The 22,883-nt window shown below is 44.9% G+C and overlaps 1 protein-coding gene across 5 annotated transcripts in view; it reads right to left on the reverse strand.

Annotated features, from left to right (window-relative positions):
* Positions 1-690: 690 nt before the first annotated feature.
* The window catches only part of LOC121539221 (coiled-coil domain-containing protein 9B), a 49,119-nt gene continuing 26,926 nt past the window's right edge, over positions 691-22,883 (reverse strand). For 4 of the 5 annotated variants that reach the window (XM_041847556.2, XM_041847553.2, XM_041847558.2 and 1 more), the window contains 8 exons: positions 8,340-8,524; positions 5,989-6,038; positions 5,818-5,868; positions 5,576-5,672; positions 4,871-4,904; positions 4,048-4,732; positions 2,339-2,421; positions 691-1,705 (listed from right to left, as the gene is read on the reverse strand). In XM_041847556.2, the coding sequence (XP_041703490.2) occupies positions 1,652-1,705; positions 2,339-2,421; positions 4,048-4,732; positions 4,871-4,904; positions 5,576-5,672; positions 5,818-5,868; positions 5,989-6,038; positions 8,340-8,524 (1,239 nt within the window). In that variant the 3' untranslated portion in view covers positions 691-1,651. Of the gene's footprint in view, positions 1,908-2,338; positions 2,422-4,047; positions 4,733-4,870; positions 4,905-5,575; positions 5,673-5,817; positions 5,869-5,988; positions 6,039-8,339; positions 8,525-22,883 lie in introns of all 5 variants that reach the window. The other variant, XM_041847557.2, reaches the window with a different exon arrangement.

Genomic DNA, 22,883 nt, shown 5'->3' on the forward strand with positions numbered 1-22,883 from the left:
ATATCAAGCAACCCTTGAATAAAATACATTTACCAAACAAACTGTAACCATTATCTATAAACAAACAGTCACTGAACAGGGAAGTATGTTCTGCACTGCAGTCACATGGTTGAAGTCAATTCCACTCCTTCTCATAAAAACATCCCTACGCCCAACTCTTTCCCTTTCTCCCTCTCCCAGGATACATTTGTTCCGTTCAACTACAATACATTATGGAGGAAATTCATATCAGTTTTCTCCCAACAAATAACATTAGTTATGTTAGCTCTCAATTCCAGCCATTCTTTTATTTTTCACCTCCACAGCTCCAAAAAGTCATTTTAATTACAATTGAAATGACCTCAACCTGTTACTGTAACTTGTCATCTGGTTATGGCAATGTACTTATAATGCCAGTGTTATGATGCTTGAGGAAAGCCAATCCTACTGAAGGTAAAATTGCTTTGGCAGGTCAGAAGATAACAACTGCCACAGTTCCTTCTCCAACATGTGCTGTACACTGAGTTGCCTAAATAAGTGCTCTAAAAAGAAGAATGTAAGTGCTTCATTAATACACTTACTATTTATTATATACTAAGGCTGTCTGTCATATTTTGTTGTCAGACTATCAAAGTATGATAAAACAACAAAGGGATATACATAAATTACCTTTTCCTACTTAAAATAAAACAATCCAGCCTCTGATGCATGTCAACAAGTAAGGGTTTATTCTCCAGAAAATTATATTTGACAATCAGTAGTTCAAATGAGAGAATAAATAAATAAAATCAATACTGACAGTTAGTTAATCCCACAACATTTCAAAACTAAAAGTGAAAGGGTTCCCCTAAAACATTTGAATAAATATGAAACAATGAACAATGATCCTTGATGAGGGAACCTTCTAGTATTTTAACTATATTTTAACTTTTTTTGCATTTGAAAATCATAACTATTGTACTTTATATTACAAAGTAATCCCACACTAAAATAATGCACTTGAATTGACTTTTACTTAATGTAACTGGTTTCACCAAACCAAGCTATAAACTACTGTTTGAATGAATGAGCTATCACATCAGTAGTTAAGTGCAATGGTCAGAGCTTTCTACTTAGAAAAGTTACATAAATACAGCAGTGTACAACTATTAGCATATAATGCTAATTATAGTTCATTATTCAAATTGGGCCTACTGCTAAGGCGGGCAAAGTTTAAATGCAGGGCCTGTTCAGGTTATGTAGGTTAGTCATCCATAGGAACTGAACTAATACAAGCATTAGGACTGGTACCTTGAAATAATACTTCAAATGTAAACAAAGACAGCCATTCAAATAACACACTTAAAGATGGAATACGCAGTAGGGGGAAACAGCACCACTGGCCGCCCCACCACCGTTGTTATTGTTGCCGAGCTGAGGGGCGCCGTGCAGCATGGTAAAAAAAATTGCAATACATATTGTGCTCTTCTATCACGCATGTAATGATGTCCGAGAGGGAAAAACTGTGTTCGTTGTTTGCAGTAACTTCTTTGTTGTTGTAATATCGCAAACGGACGTGGATGTTTCACCATTAAGGATTCCAGCTTTAAGTCATGTATGACATGTCAATACTCATACCTCATAAAGAATAAAGTGCTTGTAAGCAAAGTATTTTCAAGCAGACAAAAGGCTCTTACTTCAGTTGAACATGTATCGTTTCCTTTTCCCACCTTAAGCGTCTAGCATCCTTTCAAAAGAAACAACATTGCGCATGTTAGTCTTAACCTGATCAACAGGACATCTTCAAAGAGCTATTGGAAGCAAGTGCGGTATTAAACTAAAAGGCTCATGGTAAATGCTCTACTTAATTAAGCATGTTGTTGTTCAGTTGTAGACCATTTTATAGCAACGTCAAAAGTCCTTCAAACAATCTTCCCATTTTCTCTTGCCTATGAAACAAATCAATGAAAAAGGGGTTAAACAATGTGGTTTAAAATAATAGGTGTAAAAGTACATTATTGTTTTTACTCAAAAGGTAGGCATACAGTACTTATATTTGTGGTTGGTAAGGCATTATCATCCTGCTACAGCGGTTGGTAATGAATTTTCACACTGCTACAATGGTTCTGAACATGCATGGTCTCTCTTGGCTATTCCAAATCCACTTGAACACTATAAGCGCATAGGGAATGCACTCATGCAGCAATCAAAAATCCCAATTTTGAAGTGATGATGAATCATACACTCATCTCCGTTTCTATCCATCCACAGTTTCTTTCTCTCATTCTCTCCCTCTCGCAGTCCAGACTACAATGCAGATGAGTCATGCACTCATTTCCATCCATCCAGTTTCATTCTTATTCTCTCAGTCCATACTGACCTTATCGGTACTGGTGGTGTGGGTTGGGTGAGTCTCTCCTGACTCCAGGCTGAGAACAGACAGACTGGAGTCAATCAGCTCCTCTGTGAAGGGAACCAAGCATTATTTACATTACATCATAGTGATAGCTATACAGTCGTGGTCAAACGTTTTGAGAATGACACAAGTATTGGTCTTCACAAAGTTCGCTGCTTCAGTGTTATGAGATATTTTTGTCAGATGTTACTATGGTATACTGAAGTATAATTACAAGCATTCCATAAGTGTCAAAGGCTTTTATTGACAATTACATTAAGTTTATGCAAAGAGTCAATATTTGCAGTGTTGACCCTTCTTTTTCAAGACCTCTGCAATCCGCCCTGGCATGCTGTCAATTAACTTCTGGGCCACTTCCTGACTGATGGCAGCCCATTCTTGCATAATCAATGCTTGGAGTTTGTCAGAATTTGTGGGTTTTTGTTTGTCCACCCACCTCTTGAGGATTGACCACAAGTTCTCAATGGGATTAAGGTCTGGGGAGTTTCCTGGCCATGGACCCAAAATTTCGATGTTTTGCCTTATGGCAAGGTGCTCCATCATGCTGGAAAAGGCATTGGTCGTCACCAAACTGTTCTTGGATGGTTGGGAGAAGTTGCTCTCGGAGGATGTGTTGGTTCCATTCTTTATTCATGGATGTGTTCTTAGGCAAAATTGTGAGTGAGCCCACTCCCTTGGCTGAGAAGCAACCCCACACATGAATGGTCTCAGGATACTTTACTGTTGGCATGACACAGGACTGATGGTAGCGCTCACCTTGTCTTCTCCGGACAAGGTGTTTTCCGGATGCCCCAAACAATCGGAAAGGGGATTCATCAGAGAAAATGACTTTACCCCAGTCCTCAGCAGTCCAATCCCTGTACCTTTTGCAGAATATCAGTCTGTCCCTGATGTTTTTCCTGGAGAGAAGTGGCTTCTTTGCTGCCCTTCTTGACACCAGGCCATCCTCCAAAAGTCTTCGCCTCACTGTGCGTGTACATGCACTCACACCTGCCTGCTGCCATTCCTGAGCAAGCTCTGCACTGGTGGTGCCCCGATCCCACAGCTTTAGGAGACGGTCCTGGCACTTGCTGGACTTTCTTGGGCACCCTGACGCCTTCTTCACAACAATTGAACCTCTCTCCTTGAAGTTCTTGATGATCCGATAAATGGTTGATTTAGGTGCAATCTTACTAGCAGCAATATCCTTGCCTGTGAAGCCCTTTTTGTGCAAAGCAATGATGACGGCACGTGTTTCCTTGCAGGTAACCATGGTTAACAGAGGAAGAACAATTATTTCAAGCACCACCCTCCTTTTAAAGCTTCCAGTCTATTCTAACACAATCAGCATGACAGAGTGATCTCCAACCTTGTCCTCGTCAACACTCTCACCTGTGTTAACGAGAGAATCACTGACATGATGGCAGCTGGTCCTTTTGTGGCAGGGCTGAAATGCAGTGGAAATGTTTTTGGGGATTAAGTTCATTTTCATGGCAAAGAGGGACTTTGCAAATAATTGCAATTCATCTGATCACTCTTCATGACATTCTGGAGTATATGCAAATTGCCATCATCAAAACTGAGGCAGCAGACTTTGTTAAAATGTGTATTTGTGTCATTCTCAAAACTTTTGATCACGACTGTACACTGTACCTATTTGATAGGGACTAACCACGAACAAAACCATTGCCTACCTGTATTGCTCTTGGCGTGCTCTAAAGGCTGGACAGCATTCTCCTGTGGAGGGGCAGGGTCTTTGACATCGCTATGTGAAATGGGAAGAATAAGGCTGAGCACACCGTCATGGCCGATTTCAGCACATTCTGTTTTGGAGGCATCAAGAAACGGAGGGCCCTCCTGACCCTGTCGCTGCCCATCAGATGAGCTCTGTGCCTGGTCAGCTGCAGCGGGCTGATCCCCCCAGTCCAGGACATTACCAGCATCCTCCTGGTGGTCCTCGGGGGACTGCCTCTGCTCCTCCAATTGATGGCCGTTTTTGCTGGGGGAGGCAACTTTTAACATGCTGATGCCCTTGGTTTCTGAGCAGGCAGAGTTCTGGGCTCCAGTACTGGGCTTCTCGTAGGCCCCGGGCCCCTTGATGAGCTCCTCTGAGAAGCGGACCTTCTTCTCTGTAGCTTGAGGGGATGAGGCCTCAGCCTTCCCCTGTCTGGGTGTCCCGACCTCTGGGGTGTCGGCTGGGGCCTGAGGACTGACGCTTCCACTCACTTCCTTGGTATTCACCACTTCCAGGGTCGGCGAAGACTCCATTTTGAGGTCACCATCTTTGACCTCTGGAGTTTCTGCAGTGGAGTCATCTATGTCAGGGTCAGCCAAAGCATCAAGCTCTTCTAAAAATTCCTCCAAACTAGTCTTAGAGGCCTGAAGGAGAAAAAAGAAAATTCCATTGGTAATATGATGAAGAAGACAGAGATGTCTTTGTTGAGCCCAAGCACAGCCATTTTTTCACCAAAGCACAGCTATATCGTCAGTGCAAAGCATTCAGTTTAGACCTCTCACCTGCAAATCCTCCCCATCCTCGTTGGCGTCCCATCTGAAATATAAAAATAATTATTAGAAACATTCAGAATGAGTGGTCTATATTCTTCAAAGTATCCTTTTCTATTCCAGCTAAAACCATTTTGGGTTCCATGTAGAACCCTCTGTGGAAAGGGTTTTACCTGGAAACCAAAATGGTTCTACTTGGAACCAAAAGGGTTCTACCTGGAACCAACAAGGGTTCTTCAAAGTGTTATCCTATGGGGACAGCCGAAGAACCCTTTTAAGTTCTAGATAGAAAGGTGTAGGCTGGTCTGAGCAGTTCTCTTCACGCTCTGCTCTTTTCCCATTAGCACCAGCAGCGAAACCTAATAACAGGCAACTGAGGCCAGGGACCACTCTGCCTGGACAGACCTGATTGCGCTTTCCCCTGGCCGGCTCAATCTCACAGAGGACCGCACAGCCACCAATACCTGCCTCTCAAGCACCGCTAACAGAACCTAAAAGCAGTCTAGCCTCACCAATGGCTTCAGCACAAAAAGTTGGAACAGTGGGCTTTTTGAAATAGAACAGAAGAGTGCAAAAGTGAATGAGCTGTTTTTGGTCATTTGACACGTTGTGCTCTTTAGAGTAAGCCCCAGTGTGTTTTCCATACAGTCAGGCTAGGTGTGTGGTTTCCTTCAATCAACACGGGCTGCTGTTATGATTAAATATGCTGCTACTCACCTCGTGGCCCTCCCAGTCAGCCGGTCCTTGCCCTTGGCTTTACTGCTGACCACTGGAACGTTTCTACCCCCATTGTCTTTGCCCCACAGCTGCTGACCTGGAGATGAAAACAAGCAAAGCCAAGGAAAACATCAGAATAGTTCCTTCATCATTGGCTGATTGGTAGCTTGTACTTAGGATTTCAACACTGAGGATTTAAATGATTCAGCTGCTGGTACACAGTATAAAGCATTCAAACTCACCCCGTGAATCAGCATTTGATTTGGGGTGACCTCTCCTTGCATTTCTTCCTCCTGGAAATCAAACAAGATCAACAATTATTGGGTATCACTGGAAATAAGACAGACTTGATTATAGTCTGACTATTCCTGTGTTTGAGTTGAAAATAATTTATTACAGAGTGAATTTCTCACCTCTGGCTGTAGGCCCCCGTTCTCTCTCCCTAGGAGATTTATCTGAAAACCTAAATAGAGACATTTAGTTTACAGCGAAATAACTAAAACCTAATATACAGCCAGGATGTTCCAGCAACAGATTAACTATCAGATAACAAGGCCATGGTTTTGGTGTTAAAGTAAACAGACAAACTCTTACCTACCAGGGTTAATGAAGAGTCCAATGCATTTGGTTGGACATTTCTCAAATATCTGTATTGTTCCACTATCCTAAAATGTACATTTACCTTCACTCAACAGCCATTTTCATTTCCATGTAATCATTACTTGCTGAGCTCAGAGCTAGAATGAGACATTGTACAGAGATGACTGTGGTATCTTGAGGTCATGTAGCTACAGATTTGTAACGCTCTCAATCAATGAGAGAAGATTTGAAATAGACAAGATGGCGGCTTACACATTGTTGGATTACTTAATGGAGCAAAAAATATATTTATTTTAATAACGGTGCATTTTCTAAATTCAAAACAAACCACCTGCAACTGGACACAAACATTTGACCGAATCGAGAATGAAGATAGCATCGGCAAGTTAAGGTTGGTCTAAAATTCTCTGTGCTATGCCAAACAGTACCTTTCCTGTAACGGCTAATGGAGAATCACATTAGCCCATTACAAATCTGTAGCTAGAGGTCATGGTCCTACACTCCTCATTCATTGAGAACATCTAAACTGCTGAATCAAAAATATTTGTCCTTCTCTAGTTAGTCTCTGGGGCCTTTTTAAAACCATGCCCCAAAAGGACCCCAGCTAAAAAGTATTCTGTTCTCTCGTCTCTTTAAAGTTCGATGCTTCTTTCTTCTGAACAGAACATTTATTTATCCAGCCACTGTGCTGCTCACAGCACATCTGTTGTGTTTGAATACTAACCAGGGACAGAAAGAGGAGGGGTGTTCATATATTTTCCCGGTAAGCAGTAAGGACGCCACTGCGTGAAAGGACAGTGGCTCCATACATAGTAAAATAGTCGGTTCCATAATCAAATCATGTAGGCTATAAATAAGCAGATGTTTTCATTCTGTGGCGCTCAAGGCCTAAAACTGGCCTACTTCTATAATTTCTCCATGGTTCCAAAACTTTGCATGTCAGCTTACCACAAACTTATTCTAGTGAAAGTGGCCAATGTCTAGCATAGCTAACAAAGGGAGAGGGTGGTAAGAATACTAGGGAGAGGGTAGTTAGATTACTATAGGATAAATACCCTTTCAAGATTGATCAAAGCCATTTTCTAAGAATGGCTCATAAACAGAGGTGATCCAATAAAGACGATACCTCAGAGAAGAGAACAAACACATTTTTGCCAGGTCATTCCACCTCCTCCCTCTAATAGCATTATTTGCCAGTCTCCATCCAACATCATTACATTTGCAGTGACTTGTTATTAATGTCTTGTGACTTAATTGGATTAAGTCTTGTGACAGTGTGAAATCAGTATCATGGGATAGGCGTGGTCCAAAATATGGATCGCGTGAATACCTCCAACAATGGAAATCTTCCACCAGAGTAAATTAACATTCTGAAAGTACCTTAGAGCAGGGTTTACCAAACTCGGTCCTGGGGCCCCCCCTGGGTGCACGTTTAGTTTTTTGCCATAGCACTACACAGCTGATTCAAATAATCAAAGCTTGATAATGAGTTGGTTATTTGAATCAGCCTTGTAGTGCTAGGGCAAAAATCAAAACGTGCAACCAGGGGGTGCCCCCAGGACCGAGTTTGGGAAACCCTGCCTTAGAGAGTCACAACAATCGGGACAAGCCTATTAGTTCATTACCAGTCATTTGGTAAAGGCCACAACACATTCAGCAGATAATACTGGCCATAGCCTTGAAAGAAAAAAAACACAGCTCTTTCCCTGTTTGTACCACTATCTTCTCTCCACAGACATAATTCTGCGCTTCCTTAGAAAACAGTCAATGCAACCATTTCTACATATAGAACTACAGAAGATAGAAAGACCGGGATACTTCCTCTATTGAACAATGAGGTAACAGAGAAGGTAATCTGCTTGATGAGTGAATTAGTTAATGTTTTAGTTTAGTTACAATGAGAAGCGAATGGTCTATATTGCATGGTAAGAGATGAGATGTGTGGTAGTTAGCTGCAAGCTGTAGTTGTTGTGAGAACACGAAGACGATCACATACAGAAGAGTACTCATTTTTTAATTGTAACATGAATTTATAATCAAAATGGAAAATGAGCACTCAAACATGCATCAAGCAAACAGAACAGCCAAACATGCAAACTGAAATGATTGACAGAGCAAACTAAAGCGAAGAAGTGCAAAGCAGCCAGGGGAGGAGTGGGCTTACATATTCTCTGTTTTGTCCATGTCCCATGCCCGTCTCCACTGGCCCTTGGCATTTTTGTGTCGCGCCACGCGTTCACGGTCGATCTGCTCGCGCTCCATCTTCCAGCACAAGTACTCCTGCTGCTCCTCTTTAGACATGGGGATGGTGAGGTCTATGTCGCCCGCTGGGCCTAGCCCCTCAGACTCCTGCAAGGAGAACAAAAGTACCAGTCATAGTTTAGTGCCAGTGGTGAAAACTGCAAAAGGCCTACCATGGTCAGATATCCAATCTGTATTTCGGCTGTGAGAGGAAGCTTTCTTCAAACACTGTGTGAGACAGTAGCAATACAGGTCAAAATAACAGCCTTATATAATAACTGGTCTTGGGTTGGTGAAGCCTCTGTGAAGTCCAGAAGATCAGAGGAACAGCAGGGGTCTGAGGGAGAACTGAACAAGTGCTCTTGGTTCATACATAAAAGAGGACATGTCTGTAGACTGGATGGGCTTTCATCACATCATTGTGACTAGTCATCTGGGGTCCCAGAGAGCTGATTGTTGCAACCGAGGTCAGACGATTTTTACGCGCTGTACACTTCACCAATCGGCGGTCCCGTTCTGTGATCTTGTGTGGCCTACCACTTCGCAGCTGAGCTGTTGTTGCTCCTAGACGTTTCCACTTCACAATAACAGCACTTACAGTTGACCGAGGTAGCTCTAGCAGGGCAGAAATTTGACTACTGACTTGTTGGAAAGGTGGCATCCTATGACGGTGCCACGTTGAAAGCAGCTGAGCTCTTCAGTACGGGCCATTCTACTGCCAATGTTTGTCTATGGAGATTGCATGGCGGTGTGCTCAATTTTATACACCTGTCAGCAACGGGTGTGGCTGAAAAAGCGAAATCCACTAATTTGAAGGGGTGTCCACATACTTCTGGCCATGTAGTGTAGCTACCACTTTACGAACCGGGTGAAATCGATGTGTGGTTCCATTCATGCTCTGTCTGTGGAGTGTTTTTACGACATGACGGGAGCAGTCAGGAGACAATAATAATGGAGTTGAAGTGCGACAGAAACCAGAGAGAGAGAGAGAGAGAGAGAGACAGAGACAGAGACAGAGACAGAGACAGAGACAGAGACAGAGACAGAGAGAGAGAGAGACAGAGAGACAGAGAGACAGAGAGAGAGAGACAGCCAGCGACAGGGCACAGAGGGATAAACTAGGGGCAGGCAGAAATATGTTTTCCTCCAAGGTGTGGACCAATCAGAGACAGGTAAACATGTGGCTCTCCTGCAGGCGGTATCGGGAACGTGGCGTCCGTGATCATCTCTCGGGTTTTTTCTCCTCGCTCCTCTTTGTCTTTTCTCCCCCGGTCCTGGGGGACACAGGGGCCACAGGGGACGGCACGTCTCACATGTTCTAACAGGCCGGCCCCCGCTGGCTCCGCCAGGCACACCACTAATTAGCATTTTCAATTTCCTGATTCTGCAGTGGCTCCCTCCAGGGTTACAGGGGTTCAGGGAGGAGCCGCACACAAAAACCTGAGTCATATTCATTAGGGCATTGTAGCAAAACATTTTGCAAAAGAAAATGAAAACAATACTTTTTTATTGGACTATACGTTTTATCTGTATTCTTCCATTTGGTGTCCATTGAATAACCTGGGCTCTGTCTTGTCCTGAACTGTATGACCATGCTTATTCCGAAGTGGTGTTGGATACCCCCAATCAGAACACCTTCATATCTAGGCTATATCAGAACATAGCTGCTAACATAGCTCTGATCATGTTCTTCTTATGCAACACTGGCATCCAAAAACCAGCCACGATGGAAGAGGTTGCGTAACTCATTGCATTCTCCACAGCCGGGCTGAGAACACACCAACGTAGTATAGCAGAGTGGGACATGAACAGAATCACTTGTCATGTGCCTCCTTCCCTCCTGGCGGGTAGGAGCGTTGGGCCAGTAACCGAAAGGTTGCTGGGTCGAATCCCCCCGAGCCGACAAGGTAAACATCTGTCGTTCTGCCCCTGAGCAAGGCAGTTAACCCCCAAGAAAAACTGCTCCCCGGGAGCCGATGACGTGGATGTTGATTAAGGCAGGTCCCCACACCTCTCTGATTAAGTGGGGTTGGGTTAAATGCAGAAGACAAATTTCAGTTGAATGCATTCAGTTGTACAACTGACTACCGTATTTTCCGCACTATAAGGCGCACCGGAGTATAAACCGCAGCAGCTAAATTGAATGATGTGTACATATATAAGCCGCACTGGACTATAAGCCGCAGGTGTTTTAATGTTTAATTACCATATGTAAGGGTTCGTGCACAGAGGGGATTGTCGGGAAAGAGACAAACTGTCTCGCTCTCGTAATGTCTGTCTGTCTTGCTCTCGTTCTGTCTCTCGTTCTGTCTCTCGTACCACTCTCGGTTCCACTTTTACTTTTGCGCACTACCTGTCTCACTCTTTTCCGGCCTCCAGCTTTTCCTGCTGGAGCCCGCCGCTTAAAGGTGGGGGGCGCGGACCGGTCATAGAGCCCATAGAGTTAAAGTTGGTGGACTGTAACCTGTAAAATCCATAGATTTAGGAGGTCTTCTAGTGGCCGTTAGCTGTAAAAATCCATAGATTAGCCGCACCGTTATATAAGCCGCAGGGTCGAAAAATTTGAAAAAAGGCGCGGCTTATAGTCTGAAAATTACGGTAGATATCCCCCTTTCCCTTTCCTTTCCTCTGAAGGCTCTGTTCCCTGCCTGCTTCTGGGTGTTTATCACACTCCTGATCTGTTACACTGCCTGTCCTGCTCCTAACCTATATTTCACTGGCAACACTAACAGACAGAGAGCACAGGTGGCACATCGGGACAACTTACCAGAGGAAGGGGGGGTGGGGGTACTCGTGTTTTGGGAAAGACGCAGTCCATCATCAACTCCGAAGACCGGGAGTGTTGGAGCCAGTTTCTATATTTCCTTGGTTATGCAAATATTTGTTTTTTAGATGATATTTCTTATTAAGAATATGATATTTCATATCTACAGTTGAAGTTGGAAGTTTACATACACTTAGGTTGGAGTCATTAAAACTTGTTTTTCAACCACTCCACAAATGTCTTGTTAACAAACTATAGTTTTGGCAAGTTGTTTAGGACATCTACTTTGTGCATGACACAAGTAATTTTTCCAACAATTGTTTACAGACAGATTATTTCACTTATAATTCACTGTATCACAATTCCAGTGGGTCAGAAGTTTACATACACTAAGTTGACTGTGCCTTTAAACAGTTTGGAAAATTCCAGAAAATGATGTCATGGCTTTAGAAGCTTCTGATTTACATCATTTGAGTCAATTGGAGGTGTACCTGTGGATGTATCTCAAGGCCTACCTTCAAACTCAGTGCCGCTTTGCTTGACATCATGGGAAAATCAAAAGAAAACAGTCAAGACCTCAGAAAATAAACTGTAGACCTCCACAAGTCTGGTTCATCCTTGGGAGCAATTTCCAAACGCCTGAAGGTACCACGTTCATCTGTACAAGTATAAACACCATGGGACCAGGCAGCCGTCATACCGCTCAGGAAGGATACGCGTTCTGTCTCCTAGAGATGAACGTACTTTGGGATGAAAAGTGCAAATCAATCCCAGAACAACAGCAATGGACCTTGTGAAGATGCTGGAGGAAAAAGGTACAATAGTATCTATATCCATAGTAAAACGAGTCCTATATCGACATAACCTGAAAGGCCGCTCAGCAAGGAAGAAGCCACTGCTCCAAAACCGCATTAAAAAAGCCAGACTACGGTTTGCAACTGCACATGGGGACAAAGATCATACTTTTTGGAGAAATGTCCTCTGGTCTGATGAAACAAAAATAGAACTGTTTATGTTTGGAGGAAAAAGGGGAACGCTTGCAAGCCGAAGAACACCATCCCAACCGTGAAGCACGGGGGTGGCAGCATCATGCTGTGGGGGTGCTTTGCTGCAGGAGGGACTAGTGCACTTCACAAAATAGATGGCATCATGAGGAAGGAAAATTATGTGGATATATTGAAGCAACATCTCAAGACATCAGTCAGGAAGTTAAAGCTTGGTCGCAAATGGACAATGACCCCAAGCATACTTCCAAAGTTGTGGCAAAATGGCTTAAGGACAACAAAGTCAAGGTATTGGAGTGGCCATCACAAAGCCCTGACCTCAATCCTATAGAACATTTGTGGGCAGAAGTGAAAAAGCGTGTGCGAGCAAGGAGGCCTAAAAACCTGACTCAGTTACACCAGCTCTGTCAGGAGGAATGGGCCAAAATTCACCCAACTTATTGTGGGAAGCTTGTGGAAGGCTACCCGAAACATTTGACCCAAGTTAAACAATTTAAAAGGCAATGCTACCAAATACTAATTGAGTGTATGTAAACTTCTGACCCACTGGGAATGTGATGAAAGAACTAAAAGCTGAAATAAATCATTCTCTCTACTATTATTCTGACATTTCACATTCTTAAAATAAAGTGGTGATCCTAACTTACCTAAGACAGGGAATTTTACTAGGATTAAATGTCAGGAATTAAATATGCAGGTATGGTGTATGCATTTATTTGGTTATGTGGCCTCTTACTATGGTCCTATAATTTGAATTATAATATGGCAATTCCGCCCTCTAGGCTCAATCAGTTGGAAGTATGGGTGGGCCCGCCCCAATCAGTGGAAGTATGGGATGGGCCCGGGTGGGCCCGCCCAGACAGGTGCAATATGGTGATAGCCCGCCCAGACAGGTGCATATTGGGTATAAGAGAGGAAGTAAGTGCCTACTAGTTATGGCAAATGTTTGTGATAACGGGTTGGCATACAATTTTTTAACCACATACTTTTTACCCTGATCTTTTTTGTTTACCTGGAATATTGGAACCTTTGTTTGCCTTGCATTTATCATTTTGTATTCTACAAATAAAACGTGAAGTTTTATTCATCAAGCCATCGGTATCATTTGAATTCTTGGGTTTTCTAATTGGATTATGCGTCTCAAATTTGCAACTAGTTTTCCCACAGCTATTCGAAAGCCGCTACATTTAAGTTAAAATGCCATGGATTTAATGGAGTTCCACACTTTATGGATTTATCAAGCCACTTGGGGCAAAGCAACGCTGCCGACGAAAGAGACCGTGAGTACAATACAGGTATAATTTGCAAGTTAAGCCGCTTCTTTGTGAATGTTGGTTTGGAAATGTTTGACGCGTCTATTTTGGAAACATTGTCGCAAGCTATTCAACTGTGAATGAGCCATATGTGCGATGGGAAGCTGTTAAACGCTATTGGAAATACACTGTTGATATTGAAGTGTGAAACTGAAAATTGTGAATGGAAATGGCGGGTACCCATTCTGAAGCTCTGGATGAGAAAAAGTTGTAAAGGTTGATTGGCACCCGCCGATGGAAGCTCTGCGCATTAACAAAGAAAAATAATGCAATTCAAGCATTGATGGATGGTGGCAAAAATTAAGAAGTTGTCAATAGTAACGTTAATGTGTTCAATGGTTTATTGGCTGAGTTTATGGAACTGCATGTGGCTGTGCATAATATATTGCCAGAAGAGGAAAGAGTCTGATCATGCTGATTGGTATGAACCAAAATTGCTTTTCAAAAGAGTTTCTTGATCAAGTGGGAGTTGTGGTTGCATGGTGAAGTGAAAAGTGATTCACACCTGCAAAGTGTCATTGGTTCAGATAAGTGTCTCTGTTGTATCAGAAAGTGCATCCAAGTCGAAAAATGATTCAGAATTGCAAAGTGCCATTGGTCCACATGACAGTACATCTGCTGTATCAAAAAAGTTACATGCATCCAGCACAAGGTTAAGTGCATCCGTTGCTAGAAGGAAAGCACAGGCTGAGAATGCTGCTTTGAAAGCTAAAGCTGTCGTTTTGGAAAAGAATGTCCTTGATATGGAAGAAACCCAACTAAAGGCAAATAGGGAATTGGTGGAAATGGAAGCTGAGCTGGCTGCATAAGCTGCCAAAATGCTAGTCTTAGAGGAATGTGAAAAATCCTCTAGCACAGGCAAGGAAAAGTTCAATTGATGACAAAAGAAACTGGACCAAAGCTGACCACAAAGCCTGATGCATTCCGGCGTCTATATGCACAAAACTCTCCTTCAACATCACAAGCAATGGGTGACAAAATAAACTGGACCGAACTTGGCCACAACACATCTGAGGCATTAATGCAAATGATGGCACAAAACCATTGCACCAACATCACAATCACAGGGTTGGCGGCACTGAGGAGGGCGCATGTCTTGCCGATTCCTGCTCAACTTTATGGCTAATTTTGCGTTAATTATTACTTTGTTAGCTCAGATTGTTCATGCAATAATTTCCTACGACTGACAAACACTTCTGGATCATAATTCGGAAGCTACACACTTATCGCTCAGTCTCCCAGATCTGGAATACTACATTTCCTCATAAACAATTCCTGGTGTACCGAAGTTGAAAACATTGCGAGCTCCTGTTCACCCAACCTGGAGTTTCTGATGATAAAATGCCGACCCCACTATATGCCGAGGGAATTATTGTGTTATTATCACAGCTGTATACATACTGCCACAAGCAAACACCAAGGCGGCACTCAGTGAACTGTACAAGATTATTAGCCAGCAAGAATCCTCTCACCCAGAAGCAGTCTTTATTGTCGCGGGTGACTTTAACCAAGCCCGTCTAAAAACATGTATCCTGCCCCACAAGAGAATCCAGTGTGCTTGACCATGTACAGTGCCTTGCAAAAGTATTCATCCCCCTTGGCGTTTTTCCTATTTTGTTGCATTACAACCTGTAATTTTAAATTGATTTTTATTTGGATTTCAAGTAATGGACATACACAAAATAGTCCAAATTGGTGAAGTGAAATGAAAAAAATAGCTTGTAAAAAAAAATTATACAAAAAAAATATGGAAAAGTGGTGCGTGCATATGTATTCAACCCCTTTGCTATGAAGCCCCTAAATAAGATCTGGTGCAACCAATTACCTTCAGAAGTCACATAATTAGTTAAAGTCCACCTGTGTGCAATGTAAGTTTCACATGATCTTAGTATATATATATATATATATATATATATATATATATATATATATATAAAACCCACCACACACACACACACACACACACACACACACACACACATGTTCTGAAAGGCCCCAGAGTCTGCAACACCACTAAGCAAGGGGCACCACCAAGCAAGCTGCACCATGAAGACCAAGGAGCTCTCCAAACAGGTCAGGGACAAAGTTGTGGAGAAGTACAGATCAGGGTTGGGTTATAAAAAAATATCTGAAACTTTGAACATCCCACAGAGCACCATTAAATCCATTATTTAAAAAATTGAAAGAATATGGCACCACAACAAACCTGCCAAGAGAGGGCCGCCCACCAAAACTCACAGACGAGGCAAGGAGGGCATTAATCAGAGAGGCAACAAAGAGACCAAAGATAACCCTGAAGGAGCTGCAAAGCTCCACAGCGGAGATTAGAGTATCTGTCCATAGGACCGCTTTAAGCCGTACACTCCACAGAGCTGGGCTTTATGGAAGAGTTTCGAGAAAAAAGCCATTGCTTAAAGAAAACAATAAGCAAACACGTTTGGTGTTCGCCAAAAGGCATGTGGGAGACTCCCCAAACATATGGTAGAAGGTACTCTGGTCAGATGAGAATAAAATTGAGCTTTTTGGCCATCAAGGAAAACGCTAGGTCTGGCGCAAACCCAACACCTCTCATCACCTCAAGAACACCATCCCCACAGTGAAGCATGGTGGTGGCAGCATCATACTGTGGGGATGTTTTTCCATCGGCAGGGACTGGGAAACTGGTCAGAATTTAAGGAATGATGGATGGCGCTAAATACAGGGTATTTCTTGAGGGAAACCAGTTTCAGTCTTCCAGAGATTTGAGACTGGGACGGAGGTTCACCTTCCAGCAGGACAATGACCCTAAGCATACTGCTAAAGCAACACTCAAGTGGTTTAAGGGGAAACATTTAAATGTCTTGGAATGGCCTAGTCAAAGCCCAGACTTCAATCCAATTGAGAATCTGTGGTATGACTTAAAGATTGCTGTACACCAGTGGAACCTATCCAACTTGAAGGAGCTGGAGCAGTTTTGCCTTGAAGAATGGGCAAAAATCCCAGTGGCTAGATGTGCCAAGCTTAAAGAGACATACCCCAAGAGACTTGCAGCTGTAATTGCTGCAAAAGGTGGCTCTACAAAGTGTTGACTTTGCAGTTATGCACGCTCAACTTCTGTTTTTTTGTCTTGTTTGTTTCTCAAGAAAAAATATTTTGCATCTTCAAAGTGGTAGGCATGTTGTGTAAATCAAATGATACAAACCCCCCTAAAATCCATTTTAATTCCAGGTTGTAAGGCAACAAAATAGGAAAAATGCCAAGGGGGATGAATACTTTCGCAAGCCACTGTATACACAAAAATCTGTGACACTTACAAACCCATCCCCGGGCCCCACTTCAGCCAATCAGATCACGTCTCTCTGTTCCTACTCTCCACCAACAAGCAGCAACTCAAGAAGTAGCCACCAACTCAGAATAGTGAGGCGCTGAACAGAGGCAGTCTCAATGCTGCAGGATTGTTTTGAGAATACTGATTGGAATATGTGACCCACCACCTGGATTCGGTCCTATGTAGCAACATTTGAAATTGTGTTTTTTACATTGGATAAAAGTAGAGACTCAGGGCTAGAAAATGGTATATCATACACTACAGTTGAGGAACAATGGGAAAGTCATTCTGCTTTTAAAGTTGATAAACGTGTAACCCCACTTTTGAGAAAATGGCCCGTGAATGTTTTGGTACACCTGCTGGAGAGCTCTTCTTTGTCTACACCCATTTAGCATCGTTCACACCCTCTTACGCCTTAGCCCCACCCATCTCTTTAAGGATTCACAGTGTAGTAAACAACCAAAGATTTCAAGACAAAGTGGTGAAAGTAGTAGCAAAAATACACTTTATCTAGTCCTTGGCCTATATCCAGTGCTTAATTTGTAAATCAGGAGGTGCCGGAACAAAAAGTGAGCGCGAGAGGGAGGTGACCTGGAGAGCTCTGAGGTACATCAAGTTTGCTGATGACACCACGGCTGTAGGCCTGATAACCACCAATGATGAGTCAGCCTATAGGGAGGAGGTAAGTGAACTGGCATTGTGGTGTCATGACAACAACCTCCCCCTCAACATCAGCAAAACAAAGGAGTTGATATTTGACTTCAAGAAGCAGAGAGGAAACATGCCACGATACACATCAATGGGACTGCAGTAGAGAGAGTCACAAGTTTTAAGTTTCTCTGCGTCCACATCACTGAGGACTTGTCATGGACCAACAACACCACCACTCTTGAGAGTGCATCAGTGTCTCTACTTCCTAAGGCGGCTGAAGAAATTTGGCATGCCGCCCCGGGTCCTTTCCAAATACTACTGCTGCACCATCGAGAGCGTCCTGACCGGCTGCATCACGGCCTGGTACAGGAATTGCTCCGTCCACGACCTCAAGGCCCTCCAGCGGGTGGTGAAGACGGCCCAGTACATCACTGGGACTGTGCTCCTAACCATCCAGGACATCTACTTGAAACGGTTCCTGAGGAAGTCTCACAGCAGCATCAAGGACCCCACACCCCCCAGCCACGAGCTGTTCTCTCCCTTACCATCGGGCAGACGGTATCAGAGCTCGAGGTCTGATACTAACAGGCTGAGAGACAGTTTCTATCTACAAGCCATCAGACTGCTGAACACTTGAACTGGACTGACCACCTGCTCTGATTCTCTGCACTTTAGCACTCATGCTGTCACAAACGAGACTCCCGCTGTTCCTCCTGCTCACCACCAGAGGGAACCCTCTCCTGAGTATTAAACCCCTGAACTACATTTCCCACATACCTGGCTCTGATTACCGTTGCACCTGACTCCCATCAGTAGACTATTTAGGTGCTCTCAAACTCTCTCTCTTTGCGAAGTCTTGTTTACCCCTGGTGATCATTTCTGAGCTGCTTTCGCCTGTGTCTGTCTGCCCGTGGATTTACTCTGGACTGTTTTTCCTCCTTGATTCTTTGCTGCCTGCCCTGGACTATATTCTTTACTGGACTGATTTTTGTGCTTGCTGCCTGCCCTGACCTTATGCCTGTACCTGGATTACGAGTTGCCTTATCCCTACTGTTGTGTCTGCTGGCGATTGACCCTGTTTGTGCGACCCAGATTGTAATAAAACTGCAAATGGATCCTCACTCTCCTGGAGCGTCATTACAGAAGACTTCGCCAACACACGATCCAGCAGCTCTGGTTCAGATGTCCACGGAGATCTCCACTCAAGCTCACCAACTCGCCATTCATCAACAGCAGCTAACCCATTTAACTACAGTAACAGAGGAACTCGTCAGGACGCTACAGAGGTTGCCGGTGTAGCTAACGAACCCAGCCCCTCCTCCACCGAACGCGAGTGTGGGCGCTTCTCCACCACCGTCACTCACAGTTAACCCACGTCTGGCTCTCCCTGATAAGTTCGACGGCAACCCAACTAAAAGTAAGGGATTTCTACTGCAATGTTCATTATTCATTGATCAACAACCAGCTATGTATGTCACCGATGCCAGCAAGATTTCCTTGGTATGCTCACTCCTCGCTGACAAGGCGTTAGAGTGGGTGACGGCGGTTTGGAGAGAGGATGGCACTGCTTTTCCATCGTTTGGTACCTTTCTTCAACGCTTCGGGAAATATTTGAACACCCGGAGGGAGGTATGAGAGCTGATGACCGACTACTTGCGTTGAGCCAGGGCAGGAATACCGCAGCAGAATATGCTTTGACATTTCGCACTCTAGCAGCTCAAACCGACTGGGTGGAGAGCACACTTAAACTGCTCTTTCGCAAGGGACTCAGCTTGGAGTTGCAATCCGAACTGGCCTGCCGAGATGAAGGGAAATCGCTGAATCAATTCATCGAACTAACCATTCAGATTGACAATCTGATTCGTTCACGTCGTCCACTCAGAACGGTACCCACCAGCACACCATACCCGGTCACTCTGTCTCAAACTGAACCCATGCAGCTTCGGATATACTCACCTGACTCCGAAGAACGAGAACGCCGCATACGCCAACATCTCTGCCTCTCATTGTGGTCAACCGGGCCATCTGAGGGCGTTTTGCCCCACAAGACCACCTCCTCGTAATCCCTCTTCGGTGAGTCCTTGTGTTCAAGCACATCATTCCAGTTCTTGCATCAAAGTACCTATAGTATTATCTCTAGAGGGCAATCATATATCCACATCAGCTCTATTAGACTCAGGAGCAGCCGGGAACTTTATGTCTCACGAGTTTGCCCAACAACAACAACTCCCATTAATCTCCTGTAACTCTCAATTGGCAGTGGAGGCGCTAGATGGACGGCCTCTCGGCGATGGGAGGGTCCTGCACACCACCGTGGACCTTCAACTACAGACCGGGTACCTTTCACACTGAGGTAATTCGTTTCTACGTCATCTCATCACCTCATAACCCGGTTATTCTTGGACTCCCCTGGCTACGTCAACATAATCCCCTCATCTCATGGAGGGAGGGTCGTATCATCAAATGGGACCCGTCATGTCACTCCAACTGCTTAACTGGCAGCCCTTCACTCTCCATTCAGACCGTCACGCTAAAGGACGAGCCGGTCCTTTTCCCCACTCTTCCCATTGAATACTCTGACCTCATCGAAGCTTTTAGCAAGACCAAGGCGATGGAACTCCTCCCACCGATCAAGCGACTGTTCCATCGAACTATTACCAGGCACAACACCACCTAAGGGCCGAATCTTCCCCTATCACAACCCGAATCAGAAGCCATGAACAACTACATCGAGGAGGAACTTTCGAAGGGGTTCATTAGAACGTCGACATCACCTGCAGCCTCTGGCTTCTTCTTTGTTAAAAAAAGACGGTGGCCTACGCCCTTGTATCGACTACCGGGGTCTCAAACGACATCACCGTCAAGTTTCGATATCCTTTACCGCTGGTACCAGCTGCCCTAGAACAACTCCGCAAAGCCAAGTACTTCTCCAAACTGGACCTCCGCAGCGCCTACAATCTCATTCGCATCCGGGACGGTGATGAATGGAAGACAGCCTTCTCTACCAGCACTGGGCACTATGAGTATTTGGTGATGCCTTTCGGGCTGTCCAATAGTCCGTCCGTATTTCAGTCGTTTATCAATGACGTCTTTCGGGACATGCTTAATCGTTGGGTAATTGTTTACATCGATGACATTCTCGTCTATTCCAACACCTATGAGGAACACGTGCAACACGTGAGAACAGTATTACAACGACTCATTGATCACCAATTATACGCCAAAGCAGAGAAGTGCGAATTTCACCAGACTTCCACGTCTTTCTTGGGCTACATCATCAACCAGGAGGGAGTCGCCATGGACGAGAAGAAGGTCAAGGCCGTTCTAGACTGGCCACTGCCAGTAACCTTAAAGGAGTTACAACGCTTCTTGGGATTTGCGAACTTCTACCGACGCTTCATCAGGAATTTCAGCTCGGTAGCCTCTCCCTTAACCTCTATGACTAAGAGAAATGCACCACACCTCACCTGGTCAACTACAGCACAGGAGGCTTTCGCAGAACTCAAGTCACGTTTCACATCTGCCCCCATCCTCCACCACCCTAATCCTGAAATCCCGTTTACAGTTGAGGTGGACGCTTCCTAATACGGGCATTGGAGCCATCCTCTCTCACAGCGGCACGGATCCCCACTCAAGCTCTATCCGTGCGCCTATTACTCCCGCAAACTTAGTCCAGCCGAACAGAACTACGACGTCGTAACCGAGAACTGTTGGCCATGAAAGCAGCTATGGAGGAGTGGCGTCATTGGCTGGAGGGAGCTAAACACCCGTTTGTGATTCTAACTGACCACAAGAATCTGGAATACTTGCGATCTGCCAAGAGACTGAATCCCAGACAAGCGAGGTGGGCTCTCTTCTTTACACGATTTGACTTCACCGTTACCTATCGTCCCGGTTCAAAGAACACCAAAGCAGACGCGTTATCACGCCAACACGACGGTGTAGTTCCCACTGAATCCAAGGAAACCCTGCTTCCTGAGTCATTAATCGTGGCCCCTATTCAGTGGGACATCATGACAGAGCTCACCCAGGCCAATTCACAAAAGACCCCTCCTCCCGAATGCCCCTCTAACAAAACTTTTGTACCTCAGGATCTCTGTCAGAAAGTGCTACAGCAAGTTCACTCCGTACTCAGCTCCGGTCATCCTGGAATCGCTGCCACTGTTCACCTGCTTCAGAACAGCTTTTGGTGGCCAACCTTGCGGGCAGACACAATAAAATTCATTAACGAATGCACCACCTGTAACACAAGCAAACATCTCAGACAACTACCATCGGGCCTACTGCAACCACTGCCAGTTCCCCACCGACCATGGTCCCATCTTGCCATAGACTTTATTACCCGATCTTCCCAAGTCCAATGGGAACACCACAATACTCACTGTCATAGATCGCTTCTCCAAGGCCTGCCGGTTGATTCCACTTCCCAAACTGCCCACAGCATTGGAAACAGCCGAACTCATGTGCAACCTTGTGTTTCGCTTCTATGGCCTGCCTGAGGACATCGTGTCGGACCGGGGGCCCCAATTCACATCCAGAGTATGGTCAGCATTCTTCCAACAACTCAACATCAACATTAGCCTCACTTCAGGATATCACCCACAATCTAATGGTCAGACAGAACGCCTCAATCAGGAGATCACCCGGTTTCTCAGAGCCTACTGTCATCAGAACCAAGCAGACTGGGAGTCGATTCCTCATGTGGGCGGAGTATGCACAGAACTCACTCCAGAAACCCTCCACCGGTCTAACTCCATTCCAATGTGTAATGGGCTTCCAACCTCCCCTATTTCCATGGTCAGGGGAACCCACCGAGGTACCCTCTGTCAACGACTGGCTCCAGAGAAGCGAGGACATCTGGAGTCAGGCTCACACCCACTTGCTACGTGCTGTCAGGAGACAGAAGTTGCAGGCCAATCGTCACCGTCGCCCCAATCCCGAATATACTCCAGGTCAATGGGTCTGGCTATCCACTCGAGACCTACGCCTCAGACTTCCTTGCAAGAAACTCAGTCCCAGGTATGTAGGTCCCTTCCAAATTGTTAAACAGATTACACCAGTTTCCTTCCGTTTGGCATTACCCTCTAATTATCGTATCTCTCCCACTTTTCATGTATCACTTCTCAAACCCGCTGGTGGTCCGAGAGCGGAGGAGGAGGAGCAGACCAGTGATCAGGGCCCCCACCCATCTTGGTGGACGGCGAGGAGGCATATCAGGTTCGAGATCTACTCGATTCCAGACGCCGGGGCAGGCTCCTCCAATATCTGGTGGATTGGGAGGGGTACGGACCGGAGGAGCGATCCTGGGTTAATACAGAGGACATACTCGACCCCGCACTCATGACTGAGTTCCATAGGACGCACCCGGAGAAACCGGCCCCCGACCTCGAGGAAGACCCCGGCGTCGTTCGCCTCTTCGCGTCAGGAG

This window comes from Coregonus clupeaformis, chromosome 25 (genome assembly GCF_020615455.1).
Source record: "Coregonus clupeaformis isolate EN_2021a chromosome 25, ASM2061545v1, whole genome shotgun sequence".
In the NCBI taxonomy this organism is placed as follows: domain Eukaryota; kingdom Metazoa; phylum Chordata; class Actinopteri; order Salmoniformes; family Salmonidae; genus Coregonus; species Coregonus clupeaformis.